Source organism: Salmo salar, chromosome 07 (assembly GCF_965601325.2).
Source record: "Salmo salar chromosome 07, fSalSal1, whole genome shotgun sequence".
Classification (NCBI taxonomy): Eukaryota; Metazoa; Chordata; class Actinopteri; order Salmoniformes; family Salmonidae; genus Salmo; species Salmo salar.
In genome coordinates, this window is record NC_138297.1 from 17,987,339 (window position 1) to 18,007,025 (window position 19,687).

General features: G+C 43.5%; 1 protein-coding gene across 2 annotated transcripts in view; it reads right to left on the minus strand.

The window, feature by feature from the left end:
- The window catches only part of LOC106608656 (regulator of G-protein signaling 12), an 80,462-nt gene that overhangs the window by 2,427 nt on the left and 58,348 nt on the right, over positions 1 to 19,687 (minus strand). For both annotated transcript variants that reach the window (XM_014206742.3, XM_014206743.3), the window contains exons 5-17: positions 19,380 to 19,552; positions 18,240 to 18,332; positions 17,799 to 17,942; positions 17,193 to 17,372; positions 16,684 to 16,837; positions 15,833 to 15,930; positions 15,251 to 15,448; positions 12,826 to 12,899; positions 11,240 to 11,366; positions 10,599 to 10,698; positions 9,961 to 10,031; positions 9,325 to 9,421; positions 8,488 to 9,081 (exon numbers count right to left, since the gene is read on the minus strand). In XM_014206742.3, coding sequence (XP_014062217.3) covers positions 8,488 to 9,081; positions 9,325 to 9,421; positions 9,961 to 10,031; positions 10,599 to 10,698; positions 11,240 to 11,366; positions 12,826 to 12,899; positions 15,251 to 15,448; positions 15,833 to 15,930; positions 16,684 to 16,837; positions 17,193 to 17,372; positions 17,799 to 17,942; positions 18,240 to 18,332; positions 19,380 to 19,552 — 2,103 coding nt within the window. The remainder of the gene's footprint in view (positions 1 to 8,487; positions 9,082 to 9,324; positions 9,422 to 9,960; positions 10,032 to 10,598; positions 10,699 to 11,239; positions 11,367 to 12,825; positions 12,900 to 15,250; positions 15,449 to 15,832; positions 15,931 to 16,683; positions 16,838 to 17,192; positions 17,373 to 17,798; positions 17,943 to 18,239; positions 18,333 to 19,379; positions 19,553 to 19,687) is intronic.

Below are 19,687 nucleotides of genomic sequence, written 5' to 3' on the forward strand. Positions count from 1 at the left end.
TAGCTTTAGTATAGCTTCCCCAAAACTGTTGCTAATGATTCACTGACGGTTTACTGCAGTGCATGTGGTATGACTTGTCTAACACCTCCCTTGTCTAATATACAAAGTCTTTCAGAGGATCTGATCATCCATGTTATAATCAGTGTAAAACAGAGTCATAGGGCCACCAGCGCTTCTCCACTGAGCAAACACTGGTTGAATCAACTTCATTTCAATGAAATAACATTGAACCAACGTGGAATAGATGCTGAATTGACATCTGTGCCCAGTGGGTTGTCTTGACATACGCCCTTTTTTGATGGTAGAGGACAAAAAGAGTGAACAGCGGAACCAAGGGGGAGGGGAGAAAATCCAGACACAACCTTTTAAGAAACCCTCCGGAAGAGCTTTTTCCGTCTCCATTATGATGGAGCTCTGACCCTTGAAATGCAGTTTGTCCATTGAGCTGATCTCAGAGCAGTGACCCGTAGGTGACAAAGCATCAGGCTCAGAGTATTTTGGCTTGATGGCTTCTGGTCCAGGACCAGTTCAGATCATTGCGCACTATGATCTAACAACATGAAACCATCTCAACCATAACAAGAACTATGCGTGCCTTTCAGCTTGTCTGCTTAGCTTCAAAATAACAAACTGACACTGTTTAACTTATTGGTTATTCATTAGGTCCACTGTGTACACTCGACTACTATGGTCTAGACGTGTTGGATGTCAACCAAACGTGGCACTTGTGCAAAAACTGAGCAGTGTTGCATTGATATGATGATACACTGTCAAACAGAGGTACATAACACAGAACTTTATCAAAGGTGCATTTTTGGATCCAGATTGAAGTCTGTAGTCAGAATGGAGCTGTGTCACTATGGCCATGGCACATTTCAGTGAGTTTTCTTAGCTGTATTTTTATCTTGACAAGTGTTGACAAGAGTGACTATCACAGATGGAGAAAGAATATCTGCACTGAAGCCAGTGTACGTAATGAGACATCACATTAGAAGAATTGGTTCGCTGACTCATTCAGTTCTGCTGTAACACATCTCCATGATACTGAGAGAGTGTGAGTCGAGTCCAAAGCTACAGATGTAGGATCTTAATTTGATCACTCTTGTTGCTGAGAATGTTCCTACAAAGGAAATGAGGGTTCAAGAGTGAGAAGATAGTTGATTTATGAAACCAATCCAGTAGTGAAACAAATGATGATGCTCCATCTGTAACTGTGATATTACAGTTCCAATGAGTAATATTTATCCTCGTCCCTCCTGTGGCCCTTAAACAAAAGGTCTAAGTGACTCCAACACATACACCCTCTGAGCTCCTACGCCTCTGATTCACAGAATCGATGCAGTATTAGAAACACAATCTCCACGTCGTTCCCATTCTCACAGCTGAACACACACAGCGACCTCTTTGCCAAGCGTAGGCCTACTTAAAAAGTTTATGTGCTCAAAATTGTCTCATGAAGCTACTTCAAATAATAGTCAACATCAAATTATTACAGTGGGAATTATAAGTAAGTATATTGAGCGATTGAAGTGGTTTGGAATAAACGTCTAGCTCTCATTAAAGAGTTGAGCTAAGAGGTGTAATTCTTGTCTTAGCACTGCTGTTAACATGAGCCTGCTGGCTGTCTGTCAGGTGTCTTCTGTCAATGTCCTAGGGCACCAGACTAGCCCAGACAGACCAGCTCTCCCCAGGGCCAGTTTGGAACAGAACCAGCCGCACAGCTCAGACTGGCTGAGATCAGCCCCAAAGCCCCCTGGTTGCTGCCAGATTGATGATAAGACAGACTGAGGGTCAGGCGAATCCAGCTTACAGGTGTGTCAGCCAGACTGCTTCCCAATGTTCCCTACATAGTGGAATGCTTTTGACCAGGGCACTATATGGAGAATAGGTTGCCATTTGAGACGCAGCCAGTGAACCCTAAAGCGAGATGAAAGGAGGTTCGAGCCACCACGTCCCTCAGGCACACAGGCATGCCCTCAGGCACACAGCCATGCCCTCAGGCACACAGGCATGCCCTCAGGCACACAGCCATGCCCTCAGGCACACAGGCATGCCCTCAGGCACACAGCCATGCCCTCAGGCACACAGGCATGCCCTCAGGCACACAGGCATGCCCTCAGGCACACAGGCATGCCCTCAGGCACACAGGCATGCCCTCAGGCACACAGGCATGCCCTCAGGCACACAGGGTTCACAGAATTCTCAATCATTTGAAGCTATTGACGTTTATTTTTTGCCGGTATTACGATTGTCACCTTTTCATTTTGTTGTTATGGTGCAGTGGGTTGAACGCTAAGCCCTGTGCCTAAGTGGTTGATTGCATTTGAAAGTATAAAAGCCGTTCTAAATTGTGGATATGAGCAATGACAAATAAGTCCCATTTATGAAAACGTTTGTGTGAGAGGCCAATGATATCACAAAGTCTTAGAATCAGGACCAATCACTATACAAATCAAATCAAAATGTATTTGTCACATGCTTCGTAAACAACAGGTGTAAACTAACAGTGAAATGGGTCCTTTTTAAAAAATGCACTTGCTCTGATAAATACAGTAAAAATATGATAACCAATCCACGGCGTCAAATGTTATGCATTGGTTCTTTACTATGACTAGAAAACTGAACAGTTCTGAGCTTATCCTCAAAAGCCCTAGTATGGTAGATGAGGTTATTAATGCCTTAAATGGTGGAGGAGGAACAGTTATACTATATACTGTCGCCCTCTAGTGGGCAAAAATAAAGAATTAAACAAATAATGACCAATACATGTTAATCTGACCAATTCAAGTTTATCTGACCAGCTGCGCAACCCTCATTTGATTTGACATGGAAAGGAAACACATTATTAAGATACCCATCAGATTATACAGTGTATTTGAGATATTACAACGGTAAATGTATCTCAACAAAGCACAATCATGAGGTCAAATTGATTGTTATTTCAAATGTTAGGTGGAGTGACCCTAGCAGACCTGAGTGTTTTGTTTTTCATCATAAGTTTACATTAATGCCGTAGTCAGGGATTGAACTGGGATATCCTATAGGAGCGGACCACAGAATCTCTCTGTCTGAGTGCCAGTCTGTTGATGCTATCATGCCAACTCCCTGTCACACTCATTGTCATGCAAGCATGTTTGGCTGGACAATGACAAGAATGGAGTTGGCAAGAGCACAAACAGATCTGGGATCAGGTTATAGGGGGAGACAACAGATCTGGGACCAGGTTATAGGAGGAGACGACAGATCTGGGACCAGTCTACCCAAAACCACCCTTATTGGCATTAGTTACATTTGCCAAAACCCCTCAGTTTAAAAACACAAATATTAGGGCCTACCTGTAGTCAGAAACAGCTGGAAGAGGTTGCTTTAACTGGGACATATGTTTGAGTTACAGCTGGGGTTTCTGTGTTTGTATGAGAACATCACTAGCTTTTTCATCCTATTTTTTTTACCTTTATTTAACTAGGCAAGCCAGCTAAGAACAAATTCTTATTTACAATGACGTACTACCCAGGCGAAGCTGGGCCAATTGTGCGCCGCCCTATGGGACCCCCAATCACGGCCAGATGTGATGCAGCCTGGATACGAACCAGGTACTGCAGTGCGCCCATAGGGCAGCACACTCTTGCACTGAAATGCAGTGTCTTACACCACTGCGCCACTCGGGAGCCCAAAACTTGAACAGATATTAGTTAATTAACATCTAAGCCAAAGTGGAGGTGAACTTCATTCCACTGCTACTCCGTTCCAACTCTAATAAGTAAACTCCAGGGAACATAAACCCTTGGCTCCTACTTAGATGAATCCTTTGGTTTGTAATATATGGCGTCTGTTAACCTGTGGAAAACACTTTCTCCAGCAGAGGATGGGAGTCTTGAGAGTAGCCATAACATAAACTAACAGAGAAATGATTTCATTTCTACTCATCCCACTGATTATTAAGAAGACAGTAGTTTGATTGACTGAAGTGCGAGATGATTGCATTTATATGTAAATGAATGATACAACATCTAATTATTTGAGTTTACTCAGAAATGTGCTTGATGCACTGCATACAATTATTTCTCTCTGATGATGTGTCAATTTGTCTTTTTTAAAGGTCAAAGGTAATTCATTCCAGGCCATCATAATGTGACATAAAAATGGTACCTTTCAGATGTACTGTCACTAATTGTGTGCATGCCGCGTTCCTCCGTGCATACAGATGCATACTAGCTGTCGTGCATACAGATGCGTACTGGCTGTCATGCATACAGATGCGTACTGGCTGTCGTGCAAGCAAGAGCATTCCGCAAGGCACAGGTAAAGAACAGAACATAAATACTGCATGCATAATAAAGAACAAAAATTCTATGCATTTTCAGGCAGGGACTTTCTGTTTAGCTTGGAGCGGGCAGTGAGTGAGTGAGAGCGAGAGTTTGAGAGAACAGAGACAGAAAAAGAACACCCCCCCCCCACAAAAATAGCAACAGTTTCTCTCTGCAGCAGCACAGTCAACTAATGCAAGGCGGACCTGTTACCATGGTTCCTAATGTGGCAGAATCAGGCTGATGCGCTTAGTAACCAGAAAAGACAAGCAGAGAGAGACTCTGTGAGTCTGATTCTACCCACTCGTATCATCTTGTGTACACATATCACCTTACAGATATCTATTGACAGAGCCATTTAGAAAAGGTCAGGGCTAGACACGTCGTGTCCTCCGGAGTGATGGACTCGGTGTACTTTGAAGTGTGCCACCCTTTGAGCTGCAGGCATGGGTTAAACATAATTTGTTTTCATTCAAATACTTAAATGTTTTGATTGAGCCTGCCTGGAGTGCTATAATGGATGCACTTCAGAAGACTATTCCATTGGTTTGCACTTTGGGGACTATTCCATTGGTTCCATTGCATCAGACAAGTTTGATCAAGTGCATGCTTAAGTATTTGAAACAAAATGAATGCTATTTGAACCCAGGTCAGATGCTGAAAACACTTTTTTGCTTTATATCCTCTGCCATATCATGTTTCAAGAGTTTCCTGTCTAACAGAACACAGAGGGTGTTATTTAATGGAAGCCTCTAATGTAAACCAGGTATAGTTTGGCATACCTCAAGGTATCCATCTTGGCCCCTTACTTTTTTCTATTTTTACTAATGACCTACCACTAGCATTAAGTAAAGTCTGTGTGTTTATGTACGCTGATGACTCAACATTATACACGTCAGCTACCACAGCAAGTGAAATCACTGCAACACTTACCAAAGAGCTGCAGTCAGTTTTAGAATAAATAAATATAAATAAATATATTTAAAAAAAACTTTAAGCATTTTATTTGGGACAAATCATTTTCTAAACCCTAAACCTCATCTAAATCTTGTAATGAATAAAGTGGCAATTGAGCAAGTTTAGGAGACTGCTGGGTATAACCCTTGATTGTAAACTGGCATGGTCAAAACATATAAGTCAAAACATATAGGTCAAAACATATAGGTCGTTGCTCTGCTTTCTTGACATCATAATCAACAAAATACGCCCTACAGGCCCTAGTTTTATCACACCTGGACTACTGCCCAGTTATATGGTCAAGTGACACAAAGAAGGGCATAGGCAAATTACAGTTGGCCCAGAACAGAGCAGCACGGCTGGCCCTTAAATGTACTCGGAGGGCTAATATCAATAACATGCATGTCAATCTCTCCTGGCTCAAAGTAGAGGAGAGATTGACTGCATCATTACTTGTCTTTGTGAGAGGTATTGACACGTTGAAATCACGAACTGTCTATTCAAACTGCTAACACACAACTCAGACACCCATACATACCGCACAAGGCATACCACCAGGGGTCTCTTCACAGTCCCCATGTCCAGAACAGACTCTGGGAAAACGCACAGTACTACGTAGAGCCATGACTACATGCCTCTACGTAGTAATTCAAGTGAGCAGATAAATCTTTTTTTTTTTTTACATAAAACCTCACCTCAAAACACGGACAGTAAAGAGAGACACACACAGACACTCTACAAACAAACACATTGTAATATTGCTGTATTGTAGTATTGTACATTTGTAATTAGAGAGTAATAATGTCCTGTATGATGTATTGTTTTATTTATGACGTAGGCTGTTGTTTTGTTTTGTTGTGATGTAATTGTTTAAATCCTGTTTGGACCCAGGAAGAGTAGCTGCTGCCTTGGCAACAGCTAATGGGGATCATAATACATACTAAATAGATGAGCTGAGACATGTAAACACCTTATGTAATTCTAGCCGTCTTGCTTCTTGATAGATTTTTTTTAGCTGTACAGTTCTTCAAACAGCACAGCTGGATAAGGCTCACTTTTAAATTGGGATTTCAAAGTGTGTTGTTATTATTTTAATAGGTGTTTGAACAGGTGAAACTAGATTCATTTGGGACTGTTGTGGCAGCGTGCATTCAATCAGAGCATGCCGTTATCAGGAGCAACAAAATCATTTGGAACTCTAAAACTGCAATTATCAGAAGTTAGTTGACTGCATTCACCAACTTCTCTGGATCACCATGACTATCAACCTCACTTAAAGGTCCTACTGTATATAGTGGAGAACGAGAAACTGACCAGTGGCTAGGGGGTATGGGAAATAAAATCCAGGAGTGATACAGATATACACGGCTCATACTAAAAGCATTAGATGAGGTACATTACAGTAAATACATTTTTTTCCAGAACTGGTTGGAAGATTCCTGGAATCAAGAGGAAATAATCTTCCAACCAGGAGTTCTGGAAAATCTGGGCATTTTGGGAAAGTTACAGAAATGTTGCAATCCCTCAGAAGACACAACAAATCAGAATTACACACAAACACAACATCGAATGACCCTCTCACACAGACACAACAATCAGAATTACACACAAACACAACACCGAATGACCCCTTCACACAGACACAACAATCAGAATTACACACAAACACAACATCGAATGACCCTCTCACACAGACACAACAATCAGAATTACACACAAACACAACACCGAATGACCCCTTCACACAGACACAACAATCAGAATTACACACAAACACAACATCGAATGACCCCTTCACACAGACACAACAATCAGAATTACACACAAACACAACACCGAATGACCCCTTCACACAGACACAACAATCAGAATTACACACAAACACAACCACAAAAATCTGAATTACCCAGACACAGACGCCACAAACTTCTCAGAAGTGCACAGACAAAGCAGCTAGCATGCATGAACAGGACAGGGAGAAGGAGGTGGAAGACAAACTAAATGAAAGCGATGTAGGTCGTGTTGGGGAAAGTTGGTGAAGAGGAGACATGGAGTAGTAACTGAATTTGAGATTACAAACGTGTAAAAAGACAGACGATGTGATTCCAGGTCTAACATTTATTAGATCTAATCAAACACAGATACAGAATGAATGTTCATGATTATCTACAACAGGCATCCACAGAAGGAGAGGATGATTCCAAACAGAGTGTGACATGCAATTCAACAATGATACCGTTCATGTTAAACTAGCTCTATCATCACTGTCTATAATTATCACCATTTTGTGAAGAAAAAAAACAATTTTAGTTTTCTTTCTCTATATATTGAATTGAATTTTAAAACCAGAGTGAAATACTTATTGGCATTGTTGAATTGCATTGCATTAGATGATGGGATGGAAGAAAATACAGCTTTTCAATTCAAATAATTCAATACAAATAATACAAAGTACATGATCATCTTTTCAAATAACAATTTCAGAACTCTTTGGTTTAGTTTTATCTTGTCTGTAGCTGTGTAGTGGGCAGAGAACTACACACCAATTATAAACTCACAATGCAAGCAGAGAGCTTTTATTGACTGACATGAATGCTGGCTGTGACTCATGGCAATCTTTCAGGTTTTCTATTACAGTCAATCAAACCAAACAATTCACACCTGCATAGTAATTGTAGCTTGCTAGAATTGGTTGCTGTGAAATTATAGTAGGACTATTTTTCATGGATTGTAATGACAATTGTCATTTTGACCATTAAAGCATTATGAATGTATAATGAGAGTTTATTCACCTGGGTCAAATCTGTATCCTCATATACTCTGAGGTACAACAATAGGAAACTTTCTACGGTTTACTATCACCTCAAATCTCAGTTAGGTTGTAAAACCCATCAGTTCAGTGGTATTCCAATGTAAATGTCATTCATTTCTAAATATATACATCACTATTTACAATTGAACTCAACTTACTATTGAAAGTGACCACAAACAATGCTATCTATGTTTATTAGAAAGTATTCAAAGGAGTAAAAATGATTGGGGTACAACTGAGAGAGCAGTTGTACATAAAGTGCATTGAAGTCAGTATAAAATGAGTTGTCATTGGAAGTCAGGTCACCCTCAGACACACACGATCACACACTCTCCATCTCTCACACATACACAAACACATATACACACACACACACCAACACACTAATACATAGTCACAATGTGGAAATACCTGAGCTGGGCTGGCCATTCCCACATCCATCCTGGGAGGTTTGGGCGCAGGGCGCAGGAGGGGTGAAGTTAGCCTCGGGCAGGCTGGCCTCGTGGGACAGCGGCATCGGCGAGGGAGGCAGAAGGGTGCTGTTGGGGCTGTTGATGTCCCCCTCTCCCACTAGAGTCAGGTCATCATGGGTGTCTTCCTCCAGCGTTCTGAGGCCCGGGCCTCTAGCCTCCAAGAGGCGGGGGATGGGGGAGAGGGTGGCGCCGAAGGTGGGTATTGGGTGGCGGGCTGGGGGCAGTGCCCTGCGCCCGACAGCGGAGTGGGAGTGTCCGTTGGCACTGCTGAGGGAGGAGTCCAGGCTCTCGGAGCGCAGGCTGGCGTTGAGGGGACCCCGGGCGGGGGTGCCGCCCATCCCGTTCACCCTGCCTGCCCCCTGGCCCTGTTTGATGGAGGTGGGGGTGGAGCAAGTCGCGCCTAGGGAGGCAGTGGAGGGGGAGCAGGTGGTTAACCGCAGGAAGTCAGGTAACTCCAGGTCCTCTTTGTTCAGGAGGCCTCTCTGGGCATTTCTCCGGCTGCTCTGTGCCCGGCTCAGGAGCTCGAAGAATTCTAAAGAGAGAGAAAGCAGTTACTTCCTATTCCTAAAACCCTCCCCAAGAACAAGGAAACAGGTCAGATAAAAAGGGGATTAGTTAGTTTAACGTGTACAGTACACAGCCCCACGCTGCACTGAGAGATAACTGTGAAGGTTGAAGGCTCCTTTGAATGATGCCAAAGAGATGGTGTTGGTGACGCAGCGAAGCAAAGCTCAGAGAAGCCACCACAGAGTAGAAAGAGAGGGGGATGATTTACCTTCAGCTTCATCTATATTAATCTTTTTCGGTTTTCTCTTTTCCGTAGGAAGCGACGGGTCTGGTCCGCTTGCCTTTCCTGATGACCTGTCATCTCCCTGCAGACGCAACAATAACAACGCACTCCATTAAGGGGGAGGGAGGAAGCTGTGCATGCCCTGTACTAACACCACTACGACACATCCCGGACAGATTGACTTACACTGTGAGTGTTTAAGTGTTTGCACCTGTTGCCCTGTTATATTCAGAAGTAAAGGAAAACCCCCAAAACAACCATAAAACACAGGCACGTTGTTCCTTTTATGCGTGTTGTTTCTTTGATGCGCGTTGTTTCGTTGATGCTTAGTAAATCAAGTTAATGTAATATCCCTAGGGGACAAGGTCAGGTCTCAACTATAAAGGCGACCTGGAGGCTGAACTACAAAGCAGGGGGTCAGTCAGTGTTCAAGTCAGCTGCAGCCAGCATTCAAGCAAGGAAACCACTTGGAACAAAGTAGAGTAGAGCACTTGAGCAATTATTATGTGACGTTAAATTGTTAAGAAGCAGCATAGCAGGGGAGCCGGAGACAGCACATTTAGAAGTTTAAGGATACTTGAGAAAAGTGGAAACAGGGATAAAAGAAGGAAGTCTCCTTACTGTTGCTGAAAGACTCCTGCTGGTCAAAGATGGCAGATGGGCTTTCAAGGAGGCTGACTTGGACTTGGAATCTATAGAGAAAAACAACATGGGGGTGAATCTGAGCCAACGAGCCATTATCACTAGAAGTAAGTGGGACAACAAAACAGGACATAGATTACAAGAGTGGTTTGAATTCCTGGAAACAGATGGGCTGAAGTGCAAGGTCAACATTGGAAAAATGTTGCCATTGGATTTGTCCAGTCACTATCTTAGGGTGATTGGGGGTTTGAGTATGCCAGTGGGTCACTGTTAGCCTGGTCCCAGATCTGTTTGTGCCGTCTTGCTAACTCCTATGGACAGTGTGCTACCTTAGCATGTAGCGCTGCCTCCCTGAACCTACCTCTGACTGGGCTTGAACTAGACTGCCCGTGCAAACCGTTTGAGCTATACAACAGGTACCAATTGGATAGCTCAAACGATGACATTTCAAGCTAGCTGTGGAGTGAGCTTGTGGTACATTCTTAGCTTGGTTACACTGGCAAGACAAACTGGGACCATGCAAGGTCACTGTAGGAGTGAGTGGAAACAGTGACCTTCTTCAGGGTTGGTTGACCTTGTCTCTTGTGTTTTGGAGTTTGGTGTGGTGGCGGTTTTACCTTTCCCTGAAGCAGAGGGATCCGCTCTTTCCAGCACTATGCGCAAACCGTCGAGGCTGGATATGGCCGCCCCTAGGTCTAAAGGCTCCGTTTCTCCACTCTGTCAAAATACACAACATTTTAGCAAGTTAGCTTGCTAGCATTATTAGCATGTTCCCATCCATTTCAACAGATTAGGATGATGCCATATTAGCATGTCATTCAAACATTTAGCGTATCATCTCAACTTCTGTGTACTATCATTAACCATGTAAGACATGGAAGCCCTCGCTCTACTTAGAATGTGGCTTTAGCTTCCTGTATAATACTGGGGTAAATGCTTGGAAACACACCACAGGACAAAAATAAAGCAACTAACTGGCAAGGATTTGGGGAAAGGGAGGAGTCTTTCTACCCCCTTCATCCCTCATGTTTCAGGAGTGTAGTCATTCATAATTATAGCCCTCTCTCTGCAAAATCTGAGGCTGGTTGAGTCAGAATGAGCTAACCACCCAGTAACATTTGAAGAGCATGAGGTTCCTTCCCCCTTCCAAGCCAATGAGACTCCACCCAGTGTCACTGTCATGCTCTACAGAAGCGCTGGGGTGGGTTGGATACACAGCTGCAAACAGAAAACCTCGAGGCGACCCAGCCAGACTTACTATTTTGGCCACCAGATCGTTGAGGTGGAGGCCATACTTCGCCACGACAGGGCGCAGCACCTCAGTAACGGGTTTGGTGGGTTTGGCCTTCAAGCCTACGGACCGATTAATGGGTACCAGGTCCAGCCTAAAAATAGAGGGAAAATAAATATACAGATACTTTCTCTTACCCAATCATAGGATTTCATTAAGATTCTCTTGGGAGAATAGAATGGAGGTGCGAAGAGTTATTTTAAATTTTAAATTGGTAAATAAAAAGGGTGGAATGTGAGAGAGAGAGAGAGAGAGAGAGAGAGAGAGAGAGAGAGAGATATATAGAGAGAGATATAGAGAGAGAGATATAGAGATATAATAATATAGAAGGTACATTATATGTGCGGACACCTGCTCGTCGAACATCTCATTCCAAAATCATGGGCACTTATATGGAGTTGGTCCCCCCTTTGCTGCTATAACAGCCTCCACTCTTCTGGGAAGGCTTTCACTAGATGTTGGAACGTTGGTGGAGCGACAAGAGCATTAGTGGGGTCGGGCACTGATGTAGGGCGATTAGGCCTGGCTCGCAGTTGGCGTTCCAATTCATCCCAAAGGTGTTCGATGGGGTTGAGGTCAGGTCTCTGTGCAGGCCAGTCAAGTTCTTCCACACCAATCTCGACAAACCATTTCTGTATGGACTTCGCTTTGTGGACAGAGGCATTGTCATGCTGAAACAGGAAAGGGCCTTCCAAGTTGCCACCAAGTTGGAAGAACAGAATTGTCTATAATGTCACTGAATGCTGAAACGTTAAGATTTCCCTTGACTGGAACTAAGGGGCCTAGCCCGAACCATGAAAAACAGCCCCAGACCATTATTCCTCCTCCACCAAACTTTACAGTTGGCACTATGCATTTGGGCAGGTAGCGTTCTCCTGGCATCCGCCAAACCCAGATTACGCCGTCGGACAGCCAGATGGTGAAGCATGATTCATCACTCCAGAGAACGTGTTTCCTCGCGCTTCCAGTCCAATGGCGGCGAGCTTTACACCACTCCAGCCGACGCTTGGCATTGCGCATGGTGATCTTAGGCTTGTGTGCGGCTGCTCGGCCATGGAAACCCATTTCATGAAGCTCCTGAGGAACAGTTCTTGTGCTGACATTGCTTCCAGAGGCAGTCTGGAACTCGGCAGTGAGTGTTGCAACCGAGAACTGATGATTTTTACGAGCTACGCACTTCAGCACTCGGCGGTCCCGTTTAGAGAGCTTGTGTGGCCTACCACTTCACGGCTGAGCTGTTGTTGCTCCTAGACATTTCCACTTCACAATAACAGCACTTACAGTTGACCGGGGAAGCTCTAGCAGGGCAAAAATTTGACAAACTGACTTTGGAAAGGTGGCATCCTATGACGGTGCCACGTTGAAAGTCACTGAGCTCTTCCGTACGAGCAATTCTACTGCCAATGTTTGTCTATGGAGATTGCATGGCTGTGTGCTCAATTTTATACACGTCAGCAACAGGTGTGGCTAAAATAGTCAAATACACTAATTTGAATGGTTGTCCACATACTTTTCTGCCATGTAGTGTATACAGTAGATGCATCTGCTATTACCTGAACAGGGTGCGCTTTTCCATTCGGAGGTCCCGTGAGCTGAGGGTCATGCAATCTTGGTCCAGCACTAAAGGCTAAACAAAATTGAAAACAACATGAAAACCTACTCATAATGCCATGAAGCAATGCCTAACCAATATAATAATAATATATATGCCATTTAGCAGACGCTTTTATCCAAAAAGCCATTAATCGGCTCCATTAATTCACTGCACGGAACCTTTTAAGCACACGTGTTTCCGCACGGAACCTTTTCGGAGCAGAACCCAACATGGAACACAGCTACAGTCAACGCTTGCGTTTTTAGCTAAATCGCTGAAGACTGTGTGCCTCTAGTCCAAATCTTGTATTACATATTTTTTTTATTTTTTTTTTTACCTTCATTTAACTAGGCAAGTCAGTTAAGAACAAATTCTTATTTACAATTACGGCCTACCGGGGAACAGTGGGTTAAGTGCCTTGTTCAGGGGCAGAGTGGTAACGCGGGTGCAAGCAGTTGCTCCCGACGCCACTTGGGTACACTGCAGCATCCACCGAGAGGGTCTTGCTGCCAAAGGAATGCCTGACAGCTTGAAAGATGTTTTGGACACTACAGTGATAATTGTTAACTTTGTTAAAGCAAGGCCCCTGAACTCTTGTGTATTTTCTGCACTATGCAATGATATGGGCAGCGACCATGTAACACTTTTACAACATACAGAAGTGCGCTGGTTATCAAGGGGCAAAGTATTGACAAAAAAAATAATAATTGAGAGACGAGCTTAAAGTTTTCTTTACTGACCATAATTTTCACTTGTCTGACCGCTTGCATTATGATGAGTTTCTCACACGACTGGCCTATCTGGGTGATGTTTTTTCTCGCCTGAATGATCTGAATCTAGGATTACAGGGACTCTCCGCAACTATATTCAATGTGCGGGACAAAATTGAGGCTACAATTAAGAAGTTGGAGCTCTTCTCTGTCTGCGTTAACAAGGACAACACACAGGTCTTTCCATCATTGTATGATTTTGTGTGTGCAAATGAAGCTTACAGACAATGTCAAATGTGATATAGCGAAGCATCTGAGTGAGATGGGTGCGCATTTACGCAGGTACTTTCCCAAAAGGGATGAAACAAACAACTGGATTCTTATCCCTTTCATGCCCTGCCTCCAGTCCACTTACCAATATCTGATTAATCGAAATTGCAACAAGCGGTTCTGTGAAAACCTCATTTAATCAGAAGCCACTGCCCGATTTTTGGATTGGGCTGCGCTCAGAGTATCCTGCATTGGCAAATCACGCTGTTAAGACACTGATGCCCTCACTAGCATGAAAACTAAATATTGGCACAAACTGTGTGTGGAAAATGATTTAAGACTGAGACTCTCATCAATACAACCCAACATTGCAGAGTTATGTGCATCCTTTCGAGCACACCCTTCTCATTAACCTGTGGTAAGTTATTCACAATTTCCGATGAACAAAAAAACTTTTATATGTAAGATGGCTAAATAAAGAGCAAAATTATTGATTATTATAATATTATTATTTGTGCCTTGGTCCTATAAGAGCTCTTTTTCACTTCCCACAAGCCGGGTTGTGCCAAAAACTCACACTCATTCTTATGTTTAATAAATGTATCATATAGTGTGTGTGTGTGGCAGGCTTACAATTGTGGCAAAAAAACTACATTTGAGAGTGCGCTGACCCTGGTGCTAGAGGGAGTATGCAGCTGGAGGTTGAATGTTTGAAGGGGTACGAGACTGTAAAAGGTTTGGGAACCACTGGGCTAGACCAACTATATCTTACACCAAAGACATCTTAAATCAGTTTTTTGTATGTTTTTCTGCCGTGAGTAATATGCGGCAGGCTATTAGACTATGTATTGTATAATGGCACAATCATTATTTTAATTCAGGTTTTTTTGCGGGCTCATACACTACCGTTCAAAAGTTTGGGGTCAATTAAAAATGTCCTTGTTTTTGAAAGAAAAGCACCTTTTTTGTCCATTGAAATAGCATAAAATTTATCAGAAATACAGTGTAGACATTGTTAATGTTGTAAATGACTATTGTAGCTGGAAACTGCAGATTTTTGAGAAACCGACGCCTCACAAGTCCTCACCTGGCAGCTCCATTAAATAGTACCCGCAAAACACCAGTCTCAACCTCAACAGTATCACATATGACGGTGGCGGTAATATGGTCACTGCAACAGCCCTACCAGTAACGCAATGCACTGCTTTTTAAATGGAAAAATCTTTCTTTAGTGCCAAATTTGAGCAAATTCTACAATTGTGATTAATCACGATTAATAATGCCATTAACTCGATTCATTATTTGAATCATTTGACAGCCCTACTTAATACATCAATGAATCTGGATAATGTCACTCTAAATCCACATTGAGATGTACAGTAAGAATCAGTGTGCTTCCCTCACCTTCTCTCCTCCCACCAGGAAGAGGTCGACGGCGACCATATTGATGCAGAGTTTCTGACAGAGGACCCGGAGCACCTCCCTGATGGTGGCTCCCGGCCGCAGGGTCACAGAGGAGCACGAGCCATCCGGCAAGGTCACATTGCAGTGCTTGGCGGAGGACACCCTGTCCCACACCGGCACTGAGTGACGATTGTCCCCCTACACAGGACAAACCATAGTCAGAGATAAAACTCAACAGAAGCAAGAGAGGACCAAGAGTTAAAAACAGCAACAATGTCTCTATGTCTTGTATTGTATGTAGTGTTTAATGTTCGTCCTGTCTGCAAACAAATCTCCCTATGGGGTAAAAGAAACTACATTGAACGTCTGAACCTTGAAATGAACCCCCATTAAGTCATATGTTTCATATAACACCTGTCATAACCATTTTGACAGCGGCATACCCGAGTCAAGAGGACTTTCTGGCAACATGCCACGAAACTAAACAGAGTCGTGATCTGTATAATGTCTGCTTCTACTACAGAGCTATCTTGGTTCAGCGTTGCCATGGTGACCTGGCCTGGCCGTGCATGCAGATGTTACCTCGATCTTGCCCGCTGAACAGGAAGTGGCCAGCTCCAGACTGGCACCTGAGGACAAGGAGCCCTGTGATTCCCTCCGACCGTTGCTGCTCCAGGAATCTACCCAACACAGGAAGGCCAGGGAGGTCAGAGGTCACAGTTAGGAACTCATTCCACATATACACAGAAAACGCACCAGTATTGCGATATTCTTTCCATGCAAAATGAGAACAAGAGGCAGACATAACTATTTGTTCCTTTAAAAACCTACTGTATGTACAATATTGTGTGCTATAGCTCGGGAAATAAATAAATGTGACTCTGGATGACAACATAATGATGTTTGTTTCCAACATTAAGGCTGTTTACCTTTGTGGTTTTTTTCTTTACCACGATACAAACTAGTATCACGATACTGGTATCATCCCATCCCTACTTACTATCCATGCATCATCACAACACAGCTACACATAAAAGACAAGCTACTATCCATGCATCATCACAACACAGCTACACATAAAAGACAAGCTACTATCCATGCATCATCACAACACAGCTACACATAAAAGACAAGCTACTATCCATGCATCGTCACAACACAGCTCCCCCCCTTAAAAGACAAGCTACTATCAAGGAAAAACATTTGCATAACATCGCCAATGACATAAATCAGATGAAGCTCAAAACACCATTTCAAATGCCGCTTCAGAAGCATGCAGTGCTGTGCTGTGTATTGCCTGACCAAAGAACATAATGCATGCCAGAAAGCTTCATGTCAATATTGAAACCATACACAAGAAGTTCCCTCACAGGAAAAAAACGTTATTTGAATTGAATACATAAGATTAACTTCTATGACTGAGGATTGCTGACCGAGGTTGATTTCTCCAATGTCCTTTTTCTTGGGTCCCTTCCCGAAGCTCCGGTTCCGGGACCAAGAAAAGAAGGTGCCCCGTTTCTTATGCTCATCATGCTCTTCTCCGGGGTCGTCATTTAGTGACCTTCCTGACCTCTGCTTCCTGGCCTCCTATTGGTCAACAAAACAACTAGTTCAAACAACATGTCTAACACCTGGGTTGTATACATTAGTGCACAATGTAGCAAACCGTTTTTCTATTGAAAACATTTAGAAACAATAAAAATTGCAATGGAAAATGAGTTTCTTATTGGACAAGTTCAGGTAGTCCCTTTTGGTCTGTGTTCCTTCCATTTGGTATCAAGTGAATATGACCCTGATGTTTTGAAGGTTAACAAACACCTATACTGGCTACAACACAAAATGTGCATCCCACAGGCGAATGACACAAACATTTGCGATGGTTACTAAGACAATAGCAGATACTATTTGGGCTGTTAAGGTTACTTTAGTACAAGGCAGGTACCTTTATGGGCGTGGAGAGGGAGAGGGAGGAGCTGGCGCTGTGCTTGGAGGGGGCGGGGCTACAGGGGATCTGGTAGGGGTCAGGTAAAGGTCGTCCCTCCACCTCGGCCAGCATGCACTCCTGATACAGGCCAGACTTGAGGAACCTGGAGTAGCTGTCAAACTTCATCAGGTTGAAGATCTACAGACAAAATGGGGATAGAAAAGGGTCTGGTGTTATGAAGGGTCACAATCAGTTATGACATGTGTTATGACATATGTGGTAATAGCTATGATTAAGTCATGTTTGTAACAACATTGGACAGATCTACACTGACGTTGTACAGGCCTGTGAGTTTGTGTGTGTGTGGGGGGGTGGGGGGGGGTGGATGCCAGTTTGTGTTTGACCTTGGTAAAGCACAAGAGCCATTTTGGAAACAGGCAGATTACACTGAATAATAAAAATTGTTCCAGCAGTGCTGCCCCGGCAGTTGACACTGTGCTGCTCATAGCCTTATGTGTGTGTGTGCGTGTGCGTGTGCGTGTGTATAAGGGTGGGTTGACAATAAAATATATTATTCTTTATTCAACAATATAACATAGAGTTCCAGGCAGTTGGTCCTCTCACTTGTAACTGCTGAGCCTTGAACATGTTTGGACATGGGGAGGTGAGGACGTCGTCAGCCAGTTGGGCCTGACTGTCGATGTTGACCGGCGTGGTGGCTTTACTGGACAGGAAGCTGTTGTAGATCTCCCCTGCCCTCTGGGATAGCTGGAGAGGAGAGGAAGATGTTTTAAAAACACACACACACAAACAACTATGACATAACCTAGTCCATTGTTATGAAGGGGACTGATTCTGGTGTTTTACACACAGATCCTCACTCAGCCACACAAGGTGCTGCACAACCAGCACTTCTAAGGGCACCAAGGAATTGTCTGTCGAGACACGCAGACATGTCCAGTATATTGAGGGCTCTTTTTTAATCAATCCATGACATCCAAAGCCTATGGACTAGATAGGAAAGTATGGTTTGGTCTTGGTGATGTGTACGAGGAAGAACCTTACCTGTTTTTTGTCCGTTGCAGGTATATGACTGAAGTATTCGCAGCCCTGCCAGAACAAGATATTCTCCTCACTGAATTCCTTCTTGAGGAATTCCTGTGGAAACACAAACAACAGCTTTATCATACCTGCAGTAAGCATGGAATGTTCGGGTCCAGTGTTGACTGGCTATTGATGGATTCTGGGTTCTAACACCTAAACTTGAAATAAGGTTAATTATCAGGTATTCTGTTGAAATATTGAGTGCTATGGTTTAGAGGGTCTACGCCAGAAGTAGATGGTTATCTGTAGGAGGAAGGTATATGGTGGGTGCAATTAAGCTTGGAATGTACTGAGTGTAGGGAAAACGATCATATGTGGCAGGCATTGATAAGGGGAGAGAGCCATGGATTAGTGATGAAGGGGGTCGAACTCAGGTCACGTTAAGGGAGAAGGAAAGGTTTATTACCTGTATCACTTAGTTTCCTGCCTAGCAATAAAGATACAATGTTTAGCGAGAAGGAGGAGACTCCATCCAAAGTGGGGTACATATACCACCACTATTGTAAACATGTTTTTGTCGGTTCAACTGTTCGATCCTTTGGGAAGAATAAACTTGGTTTAAGCTATCATAGTGTCCATCGAGTTCTTACTCTGATAATTAGAACCTAACACTATATAGTTAACTATTGCTTCTATTCCATAAGAAGAGAATGGTTTAACGCCTTCAAACTCAACTCTGGACCTCGAAGTCAGTTCCACTGCGTTTTTTCATTGTTGCCCTCTAATCAGGGACCGATTTAGACCTGGGACACCAGGTGGGGGAAATGAATTATCAGGTAGAACAAAAAACCAGCAGGCACCAGACCTCGTAGGGTAAGAGTTGAATACCCCTGTATGTCTGAGGTAGCTTCACATTGATTTCATCCAACAGAATGGAGAATGAGAGAGGTAACTGTAACATCACGTAACATGCAAACTAAAACATAATTTTGGGTGTCTGAGGTAGACGAGTATAGATTTCATCAAACAGAATGGAGAATGAGAGAGATAATGGACTGTTGAGTTTGTTGGGTTTCAGATCACATAACTAAACTAACAGTGAACTAAAATGATGTGAACTAAAATAAAACTCAATTTCCCAGAGTTCTTTACTGTACATACTGAGAAGTAGCGGACGCCAATGGGGTCCTGGAGCAGGCGCTCGAAGCAGGCGGCCCAGCTGGCCACCCGGCGTTCTGACAGCCTCCTGAGGCTGCCGGCGCCGGGCAGACTGCCATTGCTGTTCAGACTGCTCTGGCTGCAGCAGCCCTGGAGCTGCACACCACCACCATGGTCTGGAGAGAGAGGGAAATGGTAGGGAAAGTGGTTAGGGGACAACGGGAGTAGGGACCAGACCTGTTCTGACAGTGACTGTTCTGACAACAACAGCCTTAATACTGCACCATAGTCTACAGCAGAGAAAAAGTTCA